The sequence below is a fragment of the Salmo trutta genome, chromosome 7 (genome assembly GCF_901001165.1).
Source record: "Salmo trutta chromosome 7, fSalTru1.1, whole genome shotgun sequence".
NCBI classification, from domain to species: Eukaryota; Metazoa; Chordata; class Actinopteri; order Salmoniformes; family Salmonidae; genus Salmo; species Salmo trutta.
Window position 1 is genome coordinate 6,969,047 of NC_042963.1, and position 21,042 is coordinate 6,990,088.

General features: G+C 42.1%; 1 protein-coding gene across 2 annotated transcripts; it reads left to right on the top strand.

Annotated features, from left to right (window-relative positions):
• Positions 1-1,057: 1,057 nt before the first annotated feature.
• herpud1 (homocysteine-inducible, endoplasmic reticulum stress-inducible, ubiquitin-like domain member 1) lies at positions 1,058-20,117 on the top strand. Of its 2 annotated transcripts, none has more exons than XM_029757753.1 (8): positions 1,058-1,476; positions 1,727-1,804; positions 2,446-2,523; positions 3,125-3,231; positions 11,429-11,539; positions 13,125-13,487; positions 15,403-15,508; positions 17,880-20,117. In XM_029757753.1, exons 1-8 carry the CDS (start codon positions 1,315-1,317, stop codon positions 18,054-18,056), a joined length of 1,182 nt encoding a protein of 393 aa, XP_029613613.1. In that variant the 5' UTR covers positions 1,058-1,314; the 3' UTR covers positions 18,057-20,117. The 2 variants fall into 2 exon arrangements, with proteins under 2 accessions (XP_029613613.1, XP_029613611.1); XM_029757751.1 differs by having other exon boundaries at positions 1,059-1,476; positions 3,125-3,279.
• Positions 20,118-21,042: the final 925 nt, after the last annotated feature.

A 21,042-nucleotide genomic window follows, 5' to 3' on the forward strand; every position in this document is an offset into this window, starting at 1 on the left:
TTTATTGTGCCTATTTCATTTGGAACGTAAGCAACAAAGGTAAATGGGATAACTAGGCTTCTTGTATTGTGTACCCCTTTGAAAACATCCCAATGTCACAATGATCATTCCAGATCATTCCAGTTTGAAATTGAAATGGGGTCCCCTGAGAAAAACTGTAATCTTATCAAACAAATTACTTTTTTCTCTTCAAATGGGCATAGAATACACAGAGGTGTAAAGTACTTAAGTAAAAATACTTTAAAGTACTACTGAAGTCGTTTTTGGGGTTATCTGTACTTTACTTTACTATTTATATTTTTGACAACTTTGACTTTTACTATATTCCTAAAGAAAATAATGTACTTTTTACTCCATACATTTTCCCTGACACCCAAAAGCACTTGTTACATTTTTAATGCTTAGCAGGACAGGAAATTCATCAAATTCACACACTTATCCCTGTTCATCCCTACTGCATCTGATCTGGCAGACTAACTAAACACAAATACTTTGTTTGTAAATTATGTCTGAGTGTTGGAGTGTGCCCCTGGCTATCAGTAAATAAAAAAATACAAATAATTGTGAAGTCTGGTTTGCTTAATATAAGGAATTTGAAATGATTTATACTTTTACTTTTGATACTTAAGTATATTTTAGCAATTACATTTACTTTTGATACTTAAGTATATTAAAACCAAATACTTTTTGACTTTTACTCAAGTAGTATTTTACTGGGTGACTTTTACTTTTACTTGAGTCATTTTCTATTAAGGTATCTTTACTTTTACTCAAGTATGACAATTGGGTACTTTTTCCACCACTTTTTTCACAACAAAGCATTTTAGGGTAATATAAGGCGCTTTAATGTCATGTGTTGGGTCAGCTTGCGAGAACTAAAAACGAGAGAATGTGAACACACGACGTTAACTAGGGAATATACTTATTTCAAGTGGGTCCCCTGTGTTTTCTACTGTCAATTTGGGGTCGTGTGCAGAAAAAGTTTGCGAACCGCTGATGAACTGCAACTTCACAGCCCGTATGATAAACAGACTGCTCCCGGAGCAGGAGCCTCCACGTCTCATCACGAGCCTTGGTTATCCAATCACAGCAAGCCACCGTGTGTTTCCAAACAACATCCCTTTTCACAGAACTACAGGCTGTGTAGCTAGCTACTTACTTCCTCATCATCTCAACTAAAAAGTTGTCGGCTGAATAAATTAATTCCTACTTTGTTTTTCTGACATTTTACCTTGATGATTAGATGCTGTAATTACTTACTCCGTTGATATTATAACTAAGAGGTCGCGTTGGAGAGGTCACAAGAAAACAAAAATGGACAACAGTGGTTTTCCTAACGTTAGACAAAAGACAATCACTCTTGTGATAAAAACACCGAATCAAGCCCACGGGGATCAAACGATTGAAGGAGTTGACACGGACTGGACAGTGAAAGAGTTGAAGACTCATTTATCGAGGGTGTACCCAAACAACCCGGTGAGTGATTGTGATAGCTAGCTAGCTAACTTGGCTAGCTAGCTACCCCATAACTAGAAAGCTAGCCAGTCCTTGCCAAGTTAGACTGGTCCAGTAAGTTAGCCAGCTATAATGTCATACAAGTAACGTTAGCTACTGTCAATAACAATCATGCAATCCAAACAGCTAGCTAGGCTATAAATAGTTGTGTATGTACAAATCGTGGTTGCTGTCAGTGTGTGCTGACATCTGTCCCCCTTTCCCCCCACAGGCTGAAAGTGATCAGAGACTCATTTACTCTGGCAAGCTGCTCCCAGATCAACTGCATGTCAGAGATATTTTCAGAAAGGTACGTGTGTGTGCCTATTCGCCTAAATATTAACTAGACATATTCTCAAAACTCTAGCAAATACTGAGTTATGTGCCATCCTTTCAGATTGCTGGTATCATCAGTAAAAAAAAGTTATTGATTCAAAATGATGTGCCTAGGGATTCAGTCTGCCTACAGGGATACACAAATACCTGAAATTAGGCAGAGAATTGCTAAACCTAGGTCCTAGTTATTTTTAGTATTACTGGATTACCTATACAACTGTGCTGAACACTGTGTATATTATGTCAATGAATTACAATGCTAGAAGCTCAGATTAATGCAGAGAGCAAAACACAGACAGTAAACTGAACTGGGCTTTGACATCCCTGGAGTTCAAGCCCATAGAGCCCCTCAGAACTATTGTTTTGTGTCAGGACTGTTATGAATGCAGTCCCCTTTTCTGAACTATAGATCAGTCAGATTTTGATCACTCAGTTCATGTTTAATGTTGCATTCACTACTTTTCTCAAGATTTTTCGATAGCCACTCTTTGTTATACATTTTGTACTTCAAAAGGTTGAATGAGTGTCTCTCTATGTCCTGTGCCAAGAATGGATGTGATGTTACTGTGTCTTATGCCGCCTGGGATATTGCATCATGTATGTATGTCTTCACAGACGGACCTAACACCCACTGTGCACCTGGTGTGTGCAGTCAGAACTCAGCCCAGAGGTCCACTAGGAGCAAGACCAAAGGTAAACTATCCCATATGGAACCCCATCTCAAACTGTGACATGTACTCTATGTGAAGGTTATGATGTAGACCTAGGTGAAGCTATGTTAAATATACTCATTAAATAGCATCAGTCAACAATGCCTCAGTTGTTGCTCCCCTAGATATTGTGCCAAACCAGGAAACTTTTTTGTTTTTATTTCTGCCGTGCCTGTGATTCCCTTGTGTTCTCCTTTAGAAACCCTACACACCTCATGAATATTATCTACTAGCTTTAATTGGGAACTCCCGGAGCTGACAACGGACAGTCAAAGCCAGACATTCAGATTAGGAAAAAGACACCTCACACGGTTGAGGAATAATTTGCCAAAACGCCCTATCAGCTAAATCGTCTAAATTATTCCCCCAATCAGTGGTTGTGGAGGTGTCAGAGCTGAGGCTGTTCTGGCCTCTGGAGAGAGGAGTCCCAGCTCAGTGCATAGCAGGAGACAGGTGCACAACTACTCTCCTTAGGAATCTCTGGAGACCATAACATTGCTTCTCTGAAAATTCACTGCAGCCACTTTGTACAGTATGTATGTCCGCACTTGTGGTGTTAACACAATGTCTCACTTCTGATTCAGGTCAGAGAGCCAGAACCACAACCCTCTGCCATGCCAACCAGACAGAACCCAGAGGGTGCCACCCCAGCCCCATCTGTGCCCACTGAACCAAAGCTGAGACAACGCAGGTACACTTCCACCTCTCCCGCCCCACCCGCATGGCCTGGCACTACAACGTGAGTTAACAAGACAAGTGAATTCTTTGCATAATGCTGGTGATATTAGTACCATATAAATGATAAACTAATAAACAACAACACTTCGGCTTATATGTAATATATACATTTCACGGACAATCTATTTTACAATACTTATATTTTGTTTGTTTTTAGTCCTGGCCTCTCTTTAACCTCCACCTCTCCCATCTATTTCTGATTTCCATCCAGTTTGATTTCTGTTTGCCATATATTTTTAACTGTGCTATTTCACAAAAGTTCTGAACCTATATACATTTTACAGACACAGTATGTTTTACATTGGTTATCTTGTTGTCATTAGTCCCACCCTTCAGCTCCATTCAACCCCTCCCATCTACAGTTGAAGCAGGAAGTTTACATACACCTTAGCCAAATACATTTAAACTCAAGTTTTTCACAATTTCTGACATTTAATCCTAGTAAAAATTCCCTTAGTATCACCACTTTATTTTAAGAATGTGAATTGTCAAAAAAATAGTAGAGATAATGATTTATTTCAGCTTTTATTTCTTTCATCACATTCCCAGTGGGTCAGAAGTTTGCATACACTCAATTAGTATTTGGTAGCATTGCCTATAAATTGTTTAACTTGGGTCAAACGTTTCAGGCAGCCTTTCACAAGCTTCCCACAATAAGTTGGGTCAATTTTGGCCCATTCCTCCTGACAGAGCTGGTGTAACTGAGTCAGGTTTGTAGGCCTCCTTGCTCGCACACGCTTTTTCAGTTCTGCCCACAAATTTTCTATAAGATTGAGGTCAGGGCTTTGTGATGGCCACTCCAGTACCTTGACTTTGTTGTACTTAAGCCATTTTGCCACAACTTTGGAAGTATGCTTGGGGTCATTGTCCATTTGGAAGACCCATTTGCGACCAAGCTTTAACTTCCTGACTGATGTCTTGCGATGTTGCTTCAATATATCCACATTATTTTCGCCCCTCATGATGCCATCTATTTTGTGAAGTTCACCAGTCCCTCCTGCAGCAAAGCACCTCCACAACATGATGCTGCCACCCCCGTGCTTCACGGTTGGGATGGTGTTCTTCGGCTTGCAAGCCTCCCCCTTTTTCCTCCAAACATAACCATGGTCATTATGGCCAAACAGTTCTATTTTTGTTTCATCAGACCAGAGGACATTTCTCCAAAAAGTATGATCTTTGTCCCCATGTGCAGTTCCAAACCTTAGTCTGGCTTTTTTTTCAGAGCAGTGGCTTCTTCCTTGCTGAGCGGCCTTTCAGGTTATGCCGATATAGGACTCGTTTTACTGTGGATATAGATATTTTTGTACCTGTTTCCTCCAGCATCTTCTCAAGGTCCTTTGCTGTTGTTCTGGGATTGATTTGCACTTTTCGCACCAAAGTATGTTCATCTCTAGGAGACAGAATGCATCTCCTTTCTGAGCGGTATGACGGCTGCATGGTCCTATGGTGTTTATACTTGCGTACTATTGTTTGTACAGATGAACGTGGTACCTTCAGGTGTTAGGAAATTGCTCCCAAGGATGAACCAGACTTGTGGAGGTCTACAATTTTTGGTCTGAGGTCTTGGCTGATTTCTTTTGATTTTCCCATGATGTCAAGCAAAGAGGCACTGAGTTTGAAGGTAGGCCTTGAAATACATCCACGGTACACCTCCAATTGACTCAAATGATGTCAATTAGCCTATCAGAAGCTTCTAAAGCCATGACATCATTTTCTGGAATTTTCCAAGCTGTTTAAAGGCACAGTCAACTTAGTGTATGTAAACTTCTGACCCACTAGAATTGTGGTACAGTGAATTAAAAGTTAAATAATCTGTCTGTAAACAATTGTTGGAAAAATTACTTGTCATGCACAAAGTAGATGTCCTAACCGATAGGACCCGAACTATGCCTGGGCAGGGCGAAGCCAGAGGAAACTCTGGTGAAGGTCCGTAGCGGTCCTGACGTGCAAATCGGTCATCCGACCTGGGTATAGGGGCGAAAGACTAATTGAACCATCTAGTAGCTGGTTCCCTCCGAAGTTTCCCTCAGGATAGCTGGCGCTCGAAGTCTCGCAGTTTTATCTGGTAAAGCGAATGATTAGAGGTCTTGGGGCCGAAACGATCTCAACCTATTCTCAAACTTTAAATGGGTAAGAAGCCCGGCTCGCTGGCTTGGAGCCGGACGTGGAATGCGAGCCACTTAGTGGGCCACTTTTGGTAAGCAGAACTGGCGCTGCGGGATGAACCGAATGCCAGGTTAAGGCGCCCGATGCCGACGCTCATCAGACCCCACAAAAGGTGTTGGTCGATATAGACAGCAGGACGGTGGCCATGGAAGTCGGAATCCGCTAAGGAGTGTGTAACAACTCACCTGCCGAATCAACAAGCCCTGAAAATGGATGGCGCTGGAGCGTTGGGCCCATACCTGGCCGTCGCCGGCCACGAGAGCCTCGAGGGCTATGCCGCGACGAGTAGGAGGGCCGCCGCGGTGAGTACGGAAGCCTAGGGCACGGGCCCGGGTGGAGCCGCCGCGGGTGCAGGTCTTGGTGGTAGTAGCAAATATTCAAACGAGAACTTTGAAGGCCGAAGTGGAGAACAGCAGTTGAACATGGGTCAGTCGGTCCTAAGAGATGGGCGAACGCCGTTCGGAAGGGAGGGAGTCGGGTTCAAATCCCCGAATCCGGAGTGGCAGAGACGGGCACCGCGAGGCATCCAGTGCAGTAATGCGACCGATCCCGGAGAAGCTGGCGGGAGCCCCGGGGAGAGTTCTCTTTTCTTTGTGAAGGGCAGTGTAATCTTAAGCCCTGGACAGTAGAGGTCCAAGCGCCTTGGGACAGGGGGTTTAAGGGGAGGCCCTTCCAACCCTTACCCGGTGAACTACCTGCCCATAGGTAACCCCAATAGTGGAATTGAGGGTGAATGTAAATAATGTCCAAGTAATAAGGCCATGCCATCAATAGATGGTGATTATAGCGGCCAAGAAATCTATAAACAAAGGGGCCAAGAGACAGGACCCCAACACCCAATAATGGTGATGAGAATAAAACAAAAGAGTATTAAGGTCCACGCAATAGGGCTGTGCCATCAATAGATGGTAATTATAGCGGGCAAGAAATGTATAAACAAAAGGGCCAGGAGACAGGATCCCAACACCTAACAATGGTGATGAGAATAAAAGAGTAAAGCAGTGATTGATAACCAAGACGTAGACAACACTGAAACGGTCTAAATATGCCCAATTAAGTGCGACCTTGAGCAGATACTAAAGGGAAGCAGGTCCTGACGTGAGCTAAGTCATACAGGATGCACTTCCTGACAGCCAAAAAAAGGTGCCGCCAGTGGGTAGGGTTCCACTGGTGAAATCTTCTTATCTTGACTCGGCACAGCCTCAGAGGACTGGCCACTCCGAGGAGCCTGGTCCTCCCAGGGTTTCTCCATTGGGCCGACTAATAGGGAGTTTTTGCTCCTGGCCGCCGTACACCGTCTCAAATGCGGTTAGCTCCAAGGAGTACAGGCTGGGTCAAGTGAACCATTGAAGTACAATTGTGCCCCGCCTTCCATCACCGATATGGAGCGTACCGAAGGGCCCGTTAGTAGGGAATTCCGCTGATTACGCTGAACCTCTGCTCGTTCAACTAAGGCTGGGTTAAAGCTAGATAAGAGGAGTGAAAAGGGAACTTTGAAGCCCACAAGTGTGTTGCATTGTGGGGAGTAAATAAAGCCTCCGGTAGGAAGGAAGGCGGCTGATGCGCAACCTATATAACGTAGAAATGTCAGGCTTGACGGGTTTGGCGTAAGCGGATGTCAAAGTGAAGAAATCCAACCGGCGGAACTCCTGTAGTGGCGCTGTGCTCCTCATACCAGTATGTAAATATCAGCGTCGCGCAGATTACAGCGAGAGCAACTATGACTCTCTTAACCTCTCTTGGGCAGGTGGGACGCTTCACACTATTCAACAGCCAGTGAAAAATCAGAGCGCCAAATTCAAAACCACAAAATGTCATAATTCAAAGTTCTCAAACAAAGGACTATTTTACACCATTTTAAAGGTACACGTCTCATTAATGTAACCACATTGTCCGATTTCAAAAAGGCTTTATGGCGACAGCATAAAGTTAGATTATGTTAGGACAGTTCCAACACAAGAAAAAGCACACAGCCATTTTCCTAGCAAGGACAGGCCTCACATAAACCAGAAAACCAGCTAAAATTATGCACTAACCTTTGACGATCTTCATCAGATGACACTCCTAGGACATCATGTTACACAATACATAAATTTTTTGTTCGATAAAGTTCATATTTATATCCATAAACCCCATTTTACATTGGCGCGTGATGTTCAGAAAATATTTTGCCTCCAATACTGCCGGTGAATCAGCACAACAATTTACAAAAATACTCACCATAAACGTTGATAAAATATTAAACTGTTATTCAAAGAATTATAGATGAACATCTCCTTTATGCAAACGCTGTGACAGATTTCAAAAAAGCTTCACGAGGAAAGCACACTTTGCAATAATCTGAGTACTGCGCTCAGAAAAATACACTAGGCAATACAGATACCTGCCATTTTGGAGTCATCTAAAATCATAAATAGCATTAGAAATATTCACTTTGATGATCTTCATCAGAAGGCACTTCCAGGAATCCCAGGTCCACAATAAATGTTGCTTTGTTCGATAAAGTCCATAATTTATGTCCAAATAGCTCCTTGTTGTTAGCGCATTCAGTAAGCTAAGTGTAGGAAGCGCGAGGAAAATGTCACGACGAAAAGTAAAAAAAGTTCTATTTACATTCGTTCAAACATGTCAAACGTTGTATAGCATCAATCTTTAGGGCCTTTATCACTTAGAACTTCAATAATATTCCAACCGGACGATTGCAATGTCTTGAAAAACGTTTTGGAACACAGCTAACTCTCACGTGAAAGCGCGCCAACGAACGCCAGTACCTTCCTGAGTCAACAACTTCCAACTTCCTCTGTTCGCTCTCTGTTCATCATAGACGCCTCAAACAACTTTCTAAAGACTGTTGACATCTAGTGGAAGTCTTAGGAAGTGCAAAATGAACCCTAAGTCACTGTGTGTTTGATAGGCAATGACTTGAAAGGACTACAAGCCCCAGAATTCTCACTTCCTGGTTCGATTTTTCTCAGGTTTTTGCCTGCCATATGAGTTCTGTTATACTCACAGACATCATTCAAACCGTTTTAGAAACTTCAGAGTGTTTTCTAGCCAAATCTACTAATAATATGCATATTCTAGTTCCTGGGCCCGAGTAAAAATTCTAGTTCCTGGGCCCGAGTAGTAGGCCGTTTTGATTTGGGTACGTTTTTCATCCGGCCGTGAAAATACTGCCCCCTACCCTAGAGAGGTTAAGGTAGCCTGCAGCGCCTTTATCTTGGCCAGGTCGCAGTTGTAAATGAGAACTTGTTCTCAACTAGCTTACCAGGTTAAATAAAGGTGAAGAGAAAAAAAAAACACTTGCCAAAACTATAGTTTGTTAACCTCTCTAGGTTATGTGGGACCGTCCCACCTACTCAACAGCCAGTCGAATCCCGTGGCGCGTTATTCAAATACCTTAGAAATGCTATTACTTCAATTTCTCAAACATATGACTATTTTACACCATTTTAAAGACAAGACTCTCGTTAATGTAACCACACTGTCCGATTTCAAAAAGGCTTTACAACGAAAGCATAACATTAGATTATGTCAGCAGAGTACCCAGCCAGAAATAATCAGACACCCATTTTTCAAGCTAGCATATAATGTCACATAAACCCAAACCACAGCTAAATGCAGCACTAACCTTTGATGATCTTCATCAGATGACACACCTAGGACATTATGTTATAAAATACATGCATGTTTTGTTCAATCAAGTTCATATTTATATCAAAAAACAGCTTTTTACATTAGCATGTGACGTTCAGAACTAGCATACCCACCGCAAACTTCCGGTGAATTTACTAAATTACTCACGATAAACGTTCACAAAAAACATAACAATTATTTTAAGAATTATAGATACAGAACTCCTTTATGCAATCGCTATGTCCGATTTTAAAATAGCTTTTCGGCAAAAGCACATTTTGCAATATTCTGAGTAGATAGCCCAGCCATCACTGGCTAGCTATTTAGACACCCACCAAGTTTGGCCCTCACCAAACTCCGATTTACTATTAGAAAAATTTGATTACCTTTGCTGTTCTTCGTCAGAATGCACTCCCAGGACTTCTACTTCAATAACAAATGTTGGTTTGGTTCAAAATAATCCATAGTTATGTTCAAATATCCTCTGTTTTGTTCGTGCGTTCAAGACACTATCCGAAGGGTGACGCGCCCGACGCGTTTCGTGACAAAAAAATTCTAAATATTCCATTACCGTACTTCGAAGCATGTCAACCGCTGTTTAAAATAAATTTTTATGTGATTTTTCTCGTAAAAAAGCGATAATATTCCGACCGGGAAACCCTGTTTTAGTTCAAAGACGAAAAAATAAAAACATGGTGTCGCCTCGTGCACGCGCCTCAGTCTCATTGTTCTCTGATCGACCATTATCCAAATGCGCTACTGTTTTTCAGCCAGGGCCTGCAAAGACATCATTCACCGGTTTGCCGCCTTCTGAGAGCCTATGGGAGCCGTAGGAAGTGTCACGTTACAGCAGAGATCCTCAGTTTTCAATAAAGAGAGTGTAGAAGCCCAAGAAATGGTCAGACAGGCCACTTCCTGTAAGGAATCTTCTCAGGTTTTTGCCTGCCATATGAGTTCTGTTATACTCACAGACACCATTCAAACAGTTTTAGAAACTTTAGGGTGTTTTCTATCAAAAGCCAATAATTATATGTATATTCTAGTTTCTGGGCAGTAGTAATAACCAGATTAAATCGGGTACGTTTTTTTATCCGGCCGTGCAAATACTGCCCCCTACCCTAGAGAGGTTAACAAGAAATGTGTGGAGTGGTTGAAAAATGAGTTTTAATGACACGAACCTAAGTGTATGTAAACTTCCGACTTCAACTGTATCTCTTAACACCATCCAAATTGGATTTCTGTTTGCCATATATTTTTCAATTGTGCTGTGATGCTTCACCAAAATTCTAAACCTTTCTATTCTTATGGTTTCTACAGATTGTAAATTAAAGATACAATTTTCTGCTTAAAGTATTATTATATTATTGATCGATTTGACTACAACTTTTCAAATCACCCAGTAGTGCTATCTGCCAGGTTAGCTCCAGGTAATTGTTGCAATTCTTCAGCCATTCCTGGACCTGTGACCAAAAACGAGCTACATATGAACAGGACCAAAATAAATGATCTAATGACTCTGCCTCCTCGCAGCAAAATCTGCAGAGCTGGTAAAATTATATCCCCCATATATGTAACATTCTATTGGTTGCAAGAATTTTGTATACATATAAATGGAAAAATTAGAAGTTTTGATTCCGGCGTCATTTTGCGTGTCAATTCATAAACCATGTGCCATGTAATCGTTACATCAAAAATCTCTTCCCAACTATTTTGCACAGCTGTCAATTGTTTGGTCCTTAAATTAAACTAGTATATATTTTTATTTATCACAATTTCCTTTAACCAATTTTGCTCTTTAATGCAGAGCCGACAGACAAGTTCCTTACTTTTTCTCCCTTCCCCCTTGCCTCTTCCATTTTTGCGGTAGTGCTGCAATTAGTTGGTTGTAATTTTGGATAGAGCAGACATTTCCATATATTTGTATTAGCTGCATGTGTGACATACATTTATCAAAAAATAAAGTCATTGTTTTTATCAATTAGTATATTTGAGTTTAACCACAATATTTGTTGTATTATTTGTTCTGTCTTTTCTGGTTGAGTAAACTGAAATTGCAACAAACTTTCTATGGCTTGTTTAAAAAATAACTATATTTTGGAGATTATTTTGTTTTCAAATAACCAAAAGTGAGCATTTGTAATCTGAATAAAGGGAAAAAGGCCATTCTTGAACATGGGGTGAGACACTCTTACTAATCTGCTAGAGAACCAGTTTGGATTTAAGTATAGCTCTATTACTTGTGTTGCTTTATGAAACGTTATATTGCTGGGAGAGATGTAATACGTTGGTCTATCCTTCATTCTGACATGACATGCAATTCACACTGCTCTTATCCTGTGTGTCTCTAGGCCAGGGGCAGCAGAGATAACCAACCCAACCTTCCCCACCTACTCCCTCTACAGCCCTCAACAGCTGCTCTGGCTGCAGCACATGTATGCTCGCCAATACTACATGCAGTAGTAAGTATTCAATCCCAAGCATTTTATCACATTTAGTAATGACTTCCTACTGTCTTGCCATAGCATAATTTTAAGCAGGGAAAATACTTAATGAAGTATGTTTGGCTTAGACCAGGGGTGTAAGCTCGCAGGGCCATATGCTATAAAGGGAGATCTCAATTAACATTAAAATGACTAAAACCAACTGTGGAGAAATGATAATGGACCTACATTTAGCAGTCCCTCTACGATCGCAATTTTTTAAAAATCAACAATTTCCTGCATTATATGCAAGGGGTTGCGAATTTGAACAATTACTGCACTATTTGCTCATTAAACAGTCAAATCATAGCAATATTATTGCATAAAACTGAGCCATCACTGCATTACAAAAAGAGGGCTCGCAATTTCAACCAATCACCGCACATTAACTGCATAATATGGTTCAATCAAGCCACACATCGACCAACTTTTTTCCTCGTCAGCACAATTTTTTGATAAATCGGGCAAAGTCACTGCATATTGCCATGTAAAATGTCAGATTTACAGCTGCAAGATCAAGCATTTTTGCCCGCAAATATAAAACAAATCCTGGATCAAATCATTTATAGTCTCTTCACTCTGTCCAGCTTGCTAAGTGATCGAAAACAAATGCGGTGCAAAATTAGTTTGACACTCCTGGCTTACTGTGGGTGTTTCTCAAAATACATAGTACCGTGCTCCGAGCATGCAAATTGGAGCACGGGAGGGTCGGAGTATGAGTCCAAATCAAAGTATGCGAAACGGAGCACGAAGGGCACTTCTTGAATGCGTACTCCATTTGTACATATTTTGAAGCATGCATCGATGCAAGCTAACTTGCTAGCTACGACTGTTAGCCAGATAGCCACAAATAATTTTTAGCCAGCTACCCCCAAAGAATTGACATCTACCTTGTATAATATTAGTTTTAGGTCAGTTTAACAAGCAAAAATATCTGGTTAGCTTCATTATTACGATTCACACAGCTAGCAGATAGTTAGGACGTAAAACGTCTGCTTTGTGTATATCTTATTTAGTCTCTATTGCCATTGTCCTGGCAGGAAGACGGTTCAGTAAATGTGTAGCTAAGTCCATAGTAAGTCAATAGGGCTAACTGGCTGGCTGGCTAGCTAGCTAGCTAGCTAGTCACGAATAATTGGTAGCTACCTTGCATAACATTAGTTTTAGGTAATTTTTGCCTGTTTAACTAGCTGGCTAGCTAGATTATTATGATTCACATATCTAACGTTAGCTGATAATTATGAAGTAAAACATTTTCTTTGTGTATATCTTGTTTAGTCTATTGTTGTAATTGTCCTGGCTGGAAGAAGGTTCAGTGAATGGGAGGTGTAGTGTGAGGTAATACAGTAGGGGGAGGGGGAGGTAATACAGTAGGGGGAGGGGGAGGTAATACAGTAGGGGGGGTAATACGGGAGGGGGAGGTAATACAGTAGGGGGATGTTTTATGCATTCACCACACACTCGTCCTCACAAGAACGTACTCAAGAGAACGTAGTCGGAGAATGAGAGTGTGGAGCATGGTAGTATGCATATTGAGAAACCGTGTCTGTCTTTTGTCCCATAGCCATGCAGCCTACGCAGCAGCAGCTTCTGCCCCCTTTGCCCCAGCTGCAGGCCCATCCCTGCCTGCTGCTCCCCACCAAGCCGCTGTCCCAGCAGCCCTGCCCAATCAGGCCCCCATTGACAACCTGCCAGCCAATCAGAATGCGCAGGACGGTGCCTTTATCAACCCAGGAGCCGCCAATCAGAACCTGCGGATGAATGCCCAGGGCGGGCCTGTGATGGAGGATGAGGAGGAAATGGATCGTGATTGGCTGGATTGGGTGTACACGGCTGCCCGTCTGGGAGTGTTTCTCAGTATTGTCTACTTCTACTCCAGCCTGAGCCGCTTCGCCCTTGTCATGAGCAGCCTGCTCCTTATGTACCTGTGAGTTGACTGTTGATGTGACTGTGTTTTTTTGTTGTAAAACAAGGTATGTTGTTGTGTATTATGTCTATAACTGTATAGAGCCCCACAGTGGAGGTGTCGTTATACCCATAAAACCTAGCGGTCAAACAGGGAAATTGTTCCAATTGTTTTTCCACTATTAATAGAGGATTTTATCAACACTTAAAATAAGGTCTGTGTTTTGTGTAGGCTTACCATGGCGTGACGTTTTGATAACTGTGTAAATCTCTCTTGGACAAGGTGACTTCTTTATCTGTTCGGCTTTGTTCACTCTCATATTCAAAAAATGCTAATTAGCATCCAAGTAGACGTCATGCAAACTACAAATCCCTGCAAGCTCCTGCATGTCAACTCTAGCGGACCCCTTTGCTAACAGGTATTGTGTCCGTTTAAAACTTGCACAAGACAGTTCACGGAATTGTCCATTGAAAGAAATGTAGCCAATTTATTCATTACTACATTTAGCTAACATTAGATGGGAAGAATCTCTGGATTAACTTTTGCCTCGATTCGTCAGTCTTCTCCAGACCATCATGGCGTTTGTCATTTTTTTTAACGATTACCATATTAGCAGCTAATTAGCATTCCATTTTTTGGGTGTAAATACAGGCGAATATATTGATAAAAGTCACCTTGTCCTACAGAGATTTACATGGTTATCAAAACGTCACACCAGGGTACGCCTAGACAAAAAACAACCCTTATTTGAAGTGTTTCTAAAATGCCCAATGGGAAAAATGAATGGTGGAAAAACGATTGGAACCATTTCCCTGTTTGACCGCTAGGTTTTATGGGTATTTTGACTCATACTGTGGTACTCTGTAGCCAGAGCCATGTATTTAGAGAGTTTGGCCAACTTTTAGAAGTTTGAATATTGTTCATATTCTCCATGTTATATTAATCGGCACTAACATGGCTGACAATAATGTTTTCAAGTGTCATGTAAATGCGTCGTAATGCTCATTCTAGACATTATTCCCAATGTAATGTTAATGAGGTGCTAACATGGCTGCCATATCATGTTGTAGAGTCATCTAAATGCATCATAATGCAGAAACCTCAATGGCCCAACTCTCTAAATACATGGCTCTGTGTATAGCCTGTCTGCGAATGGTGAGGCTGGCATTGGCCATGGGTGATGGGCAGATGAAGGCACCCATACAGTAGTCCTGAGAGAATGAGGGCCATATGTTGTGCTAATCAGCAAAGAAGAGATGTGTGTTGCAGTCACACGCTCTGTCCATTGTGCAACTCCCTCAGGCTCTGGAATCCGCTCTCTCATCCAAACCACACATTCCAAAAGTATGACTGGAGACAAAGCTGTGTGTGTTTGAGAGAGGTTGAGAGATGTTGAGGGGAACTAACACAGTCTGTGAGTTCGTTGTGACCGCAGTGTCCTGAATGTTTTCCCATATGTCAGTCTAATGTGAGGATATGTAGTGCTGGTTGAGTGTTTCTCTATGTGCTGCTGAGAGCTGCCTGGTACAGCAGGCCTCATCTCTGCTACGGTTACTATAGATATGGGCATCAGCTCAAGGGCACTACTCCCTCCCTGATCAACTAATCTGGACAGACGTGGCAGAATGGGACCTAAGCCTTATCTTTATGTGTAACAAGGTTTAGCCGCTAGTACTCCACCGCCCACGCTAATGATTAGATTGGACTCAGTGTGCTGGAAGGAAAGTTGGCCTGGTTATAGGAATGTAAATAGAGTGACCATTATTAACATGTCAGTCAGTCTGTACTTCCTCTTTGTTTGCACCACCTGGTCTTAACTGGAAATGCAAATGGGGACCACCACAAATATCCTGTATACTCTGACTGTGTAATAGATGCACAGTTTGAGAAGAATCATGCAGATCTACTTTATTAATCCCAGTTGTCTTCCTCTCAGGCACACAGCAGGCTGGTTCCCCTTCAGACAAAGGCCCCTGGTCAGAGGTCAAAACAACTTGGTCCCTGAGGTCATCCAGAACCAGGACAGGAACCCAGTGCCACCGGTAAGACACATTTCCTCAGGGGCTGGATCTCTGGGGGTGGAAAACAGATATGGCTTCATTACAAGGCATGTACTGCCTTATGTAGTAACATTCGTCACACAGCGTGTAGAGCAGGGGTGTCAAACAAATTTTGTCCCAGGGGTCGTATTCGTTCTTCAACGTGGTCCAGAGGGGTGCACTGAAACTTGGTTATACTTCCTAGCTGTCAGAATTAGCAAAAGATAGTCCTCTATCCATTGTTTTTGTAATTTTCAATACTCCCTGACTGTCTAGCTTTAATTTTGGGGATTATTAGCAAGCTGGACAGTCAAGAACTGTATAAATGTTGGTCCATTGTCATTTCTACACAGTTTAGATTTGGTTTTAGTCATTTTGAAGTATATTGAGTTTGTGTCCCAGGAAAGAAGCGGATTTAACTTCTTTAGGAAAACAGCCCTAATGTTGGAAACAAGCATTATTATGTTGTCATCCAGTCACATTTATTGATTTTTCAAGCTATAGCACACAATGTTACATACAGTGCATTCGGGAAGTATTCAGAGCCCTTCCCTTTTCCACATTTTGTTACGTTACAGCCTTATTCTAAAATCTACGATTTTTAAAATATTTTTATTATCATCAATCTACACACAATACCACATAATGACAAAGTGAAAACAGGTTTTTAAAAACTGAAATACCTTACTTACGTATTCAGACCCTTTGCTATGAGACTCGAAATTGAGCTCAGGTGCATCCTGTTTCCATTGATCATCCTTGAGATGTTTCCACAACTTGATTGGAGTCCACCTGTGGTAAATTCAATTGATTGGAAATGATTTGGAAAGGCACACACCTGTCTATATAAGGTCCCACAGTTGACAATGCATGTCAGAGCAAAAACCAAGCCATAAGGTCGAAGGAATTGTCCGTAGAGCTCCGAGACAGGATTGGGTCGAGGCACAGATCAGGAGAAGGGTACCAAAAAATATCTGCAGCATTGAAGGTATTAAGAACACAGTGGCCTCCAACATTCTTAAATGGAAGAAGTTTGGAACCACCAAGACTGTTCCTAGAGCTGGCCGCCTGGCCAAACGGAGCAATTGTGGGAGAAGTGCCTTGGTCAGGGAGGTGACCAAGAACCTGATGGTCACTCTGACAGATGGGAGAACCTTCCAGAAGGACAACCATCTCTGTAGCACTCCACCAATCATGTCTTTATGGTAGAGTGGCCAGATGGAAGGCACCGAAAGGACTTTAAGACCATGATGGTCTGATGAAACCAAGATTGAACTCTTTGGCCTGAATGCCAAGTGTCACGTCTGAATGAAACCTGGCACCATCTGTACGCTGAAGCATTTTTTTATTATATTATTTTTACCTTTATTAAACTAGGCAAGTCAGTTAAGAACAAATTCTTATTTTCAATGACAGCCTAGGAACAGTGGGTTAACTGCCTTGTTCAGGGGCAGAACGACAGATTTTTACCTTATCAGCTCAGGGAGTTGATCTTGCAACCTTCGGTTACTAGTCCAACGCTCTAACCACTAGGCTACCTGCCGCATGGTGGTGACAGCATCATATTGAGGGGATGTTTTTTAGCGGCAGGGACTGGGAGACTAATCAGGATCGAGGGAAAGATGAATGAGATCCTTGATGAAAACTTGCTCCAGAGCGCTCAGGACCTCGGACTTCCAACAGGACAATGATCCTAAGCACACAGCCAAGACAACACAGGAGTGGCTTCGGGCCAAGTCTCTGAATGTCCTTGAGTGGTCCAGCCAGAGCCCGGACTTGAACCCGATCGAACGTCTCTGGAGAGACCTGAAAATAGATGTGCAGAGATGCTGCCCATCCAACCTGACGGAGGTTAAAATGATCTGCAGAGAAGAATGGGGAAAAACTGCCCAAATACACGTGCTAAGCTTGTAGCGTCATACCCAAGAAGACTCGAGGCTGCAATCGCTGCCAAAAGTTCTTCAACAAAGTACAGAGTAAAGGGTCTGAATACTGATGTAAATGTGATATTTCAAAAAAACTGTTTTTGTTTTGTCATTATGGGGTATTGTGTATAGATTAATAAGGGGGGGGAAAACTATTTAATCCATTTTAGAATAAGGTTGTAACTTAACAAAATGTGGAAAAAGTCAAGGGGTCTGAATACTTTCCGAATGCACCATACAGTAGGTTTTCAAAGGACCGAAGAGAATGGTCTAATTTGTGTTTTCATTTTTGCCATGGAAAAATATTAGTTATACTGGTATCATCCTGGCCCTGTTTGACTCCCCTGATATAGTTTCATTTAACTGTGTTGAAAAAAATACAGTTTAAGTGTTTGTTTTATATCTGAACTCTGGTGGTGGGGCTAACAGAGTCTCTCCTCTTCCCTCAGGTGGAGGTCCCTGCAGGAGAAGAGGGGGCCGAGGCGGAGGTTGGACCTGATGAACCACACCCGCTGACTGCAGTACCTGTGCCTCAACACGGGGTGTCCGTCGTTTGGAGTGCCTGGATCTTCTTCAAAGCCTTCTTTGCCTCCCTCATCCCAGAGGCCCCGGGAGTGGCTAACTGAATAATCGACTCTTCCAGCAGGGGGCACACTGGAACTGAAGTTTCCCTCAGTATCAGACCTGCCTCTCTGTCACAGGAAGTCCTCTCTCTGGCCTTCTGGATGGATGCCTGGATGGATGCCTGGACATTTTGTGAGAAATCATGAATGATTAAAATCGTCAATGCATACAAAGCCCTGGCTGTAGTCTGTTAAGGGTGTGTGTTTAGGGATATGATTCATTCGGCGCTTCCTGCCTTATGATAGTGACCAAATGGTTGTATATACAGTACAGTACAGTACATACACCTCTCTCTGCCAAATGGTTGTAAATGCTGTAAATGTTTATTGGAACAAAACATTTAAATATTATTGTATTGTCTGTACACAGCACTTTACAAAACGTATCTTATTATTAGGGCTGGGACAATACTAATATCGCAATATTTTTTCCATTGCAAAAATGTAAACACGAAGCAGATCAAACTCTTTGGCCCTTTAAAAACCTTCTGTATGTAAATATTGTCTGCTATATCTTGGAAAAATAAATAACTGTGATTCTGGATGAGTAGTAATGTACACTCAGCAGCCAGTTTATTAGGAACACCCACCTAGTACCGGGCCAGATCCCTTTTGCCCCCAGAACAGCCTGAAATCTCAGGGTCATGAATTCTTCAAGGTGTGGCATTCAAACATTACTCAATTGGTATCAATGGACCTGATGTGTGCCAGGGAAAGCATTCCCCACACCATTACACCACCGCCACCAGCCTGTACCGTTCACACCAGGCAGGATAGCAACGTAGTCAGACTCATGTTGCTAAATGCCAGATCTTGACTCTGCTATCAGCATGACTCAACAGGAACCGAGATTTGCCGGACCGGGCAATGTTTTTCCACTCCTCAACTGTCCAGTGTTGGTGATTGTGTGCCCAGTGGAGCCACTTCTTCTTGTTTTTAGCTGATAGGAGTAGAAACCGGATGGGCTGCAAAATCCCATCCGTGATAAGGACCGACGAGTTGTGCGTTCCGAAATGCTGTTCTGTACACCACTTGTACTGTGCCATTATTTGCCAGTTTGTGGCCGGCCTCGCAGCTTGCACAATTCTTGCCATTCTCCCACAACCTCTCTCATCAACGAGCTGTTTTCGCCCACAGGCCTGCCGCTGACAGGATTTTATCCCCCCGCACCATTCTCACCACTGTCGTGTGTGAAAAGCCCTGGAGGCCGTCCGTTTCTGAGAACCGGCACACCTGACACCGAAGATCATACCATGCTTAAAGTCGCTTAGGTCACTCGTTTTGCCCATTCTAACGTTCAATCGAACAGTAACTGAATGCTACGATGCCTGTGTTCCTGCTTTATATAGCAGGCCACATGACTCACTGTCTGTAGGAGCAAACCATTTTCGTGAACGGGGTGGTGTACCTAATAAACTGGCCACTGATTGTATGTTTCCAACATACATGGGGCTGTTTTCCGAAATAGTTAAATCTGCTTTGTGTTTTATTTCTTTGCCACGATACTAACGAGTATCGCAATACTGGTATTGTGCCGGCCATACTTATTATGCAAGCTTGCTTTAATCTGGGTTAAATTCTGAGATGCTTATAGTGCTGTATGATAAAATAGTTTGTATTGCTCTTGCTCAGAGATGGAAGTGCTATACAGGGTTGTGCATGAGTATTGAATGTTTCTCTGGTTGTCTCAGATGTGAAACGGAAGGCAGTGTTAACATAGTGTGGCTTTAATTCATTAGACTGGTTAAAGATCTTCTGAAAGTTGAATTATGTTAAACACGGGAATATGCAGTTGTGTGGGTCTTAGGCCAGACTGTTTTTGCAATTAAAATGGAATCATGCATAGCAACCTCGCTCCCTTGTTACACAATGAGAAAAATATATATTGTGATTCCTTTTGGAATGCCTTTAACTGTACACATACACTAAGTGTAATTCCCCCCTAGTACGTTCTAATGTGATTTATCTTTTTGTTTTTATTTTGGTAAAACAGCTTTTTAATGGATGCTACTGTATCAAGAATATTTTGTGGAGACTTGCAATAAACTTACTTATTTAAAAGGATTGCTTCTTTAGATAGTCATTTACTAGACTACAGTCACCTAACAGAACAAAAATACTTTACCACATCTAAAGTACTCAGACACACAAGCTTGTTTTAGATAACATGTTTGAGAACAATCAACAAAAATAGATTTAACATTTTCATAACATCTCTGGTAAAGAAAACTGTTCACAGGGGTAAAAGGGTCTACACAGTATACGCAAACAGAGCCGACCGAGGTCAGTTTGGGTCACTACGTAGCTCTACGTACATTTGTGCGGCTGAATTTTTGGACTGCTGTGTAGATCCCTTAAGCCTCTGCTCCAACTCTACAGCTTTTGCTATCCAGAGTTCATTGACCTGTAGAGAGAAATGTGGGAGTTGCAAACTCTATTCTATGTTTACAATGTGAGGTTTACTGTTGTACATTCCATGTATTGTCCCCATCACTTCCTCTGAGTTATCCAGGCAGGCTAGGGAGTTCAGCTAGTACATTTGGTCCATAGAGACTTGCTCCCTCTAACCCAGCCCACTCTGCAACTGATCATGTATGTCATGTAACTACATATTTACTGGAAAGTACATATTTTCTTAGGAAGTTGTATTGACCAACGTGGCCATGATTGATGAATATTTGCAGAAATAGTACCACAATTCCAATTTTCTTTACATAAAACTGAAAGATTTTAGTGAAAGTTTAACTGTATGGTTCCATCATTCTGGGTCAAGATTGGCATTTCTGTGACTGTAAGGTATGGGAGTTTCTGAGAATGTGCCCTAGAAAAAGTGTCTGTACATCTGTTATTTACTGCCCTATAATAACCCTACCTCGCATGTACAGAAGTAGTCCCCTGGGCCCAGATAAAACACGTAACAACACCCACATATCCCGCTCTGGCCTGGTTGAGGCCCAATCACAGACTACAGGGGCGGTGTTGTGAAGTT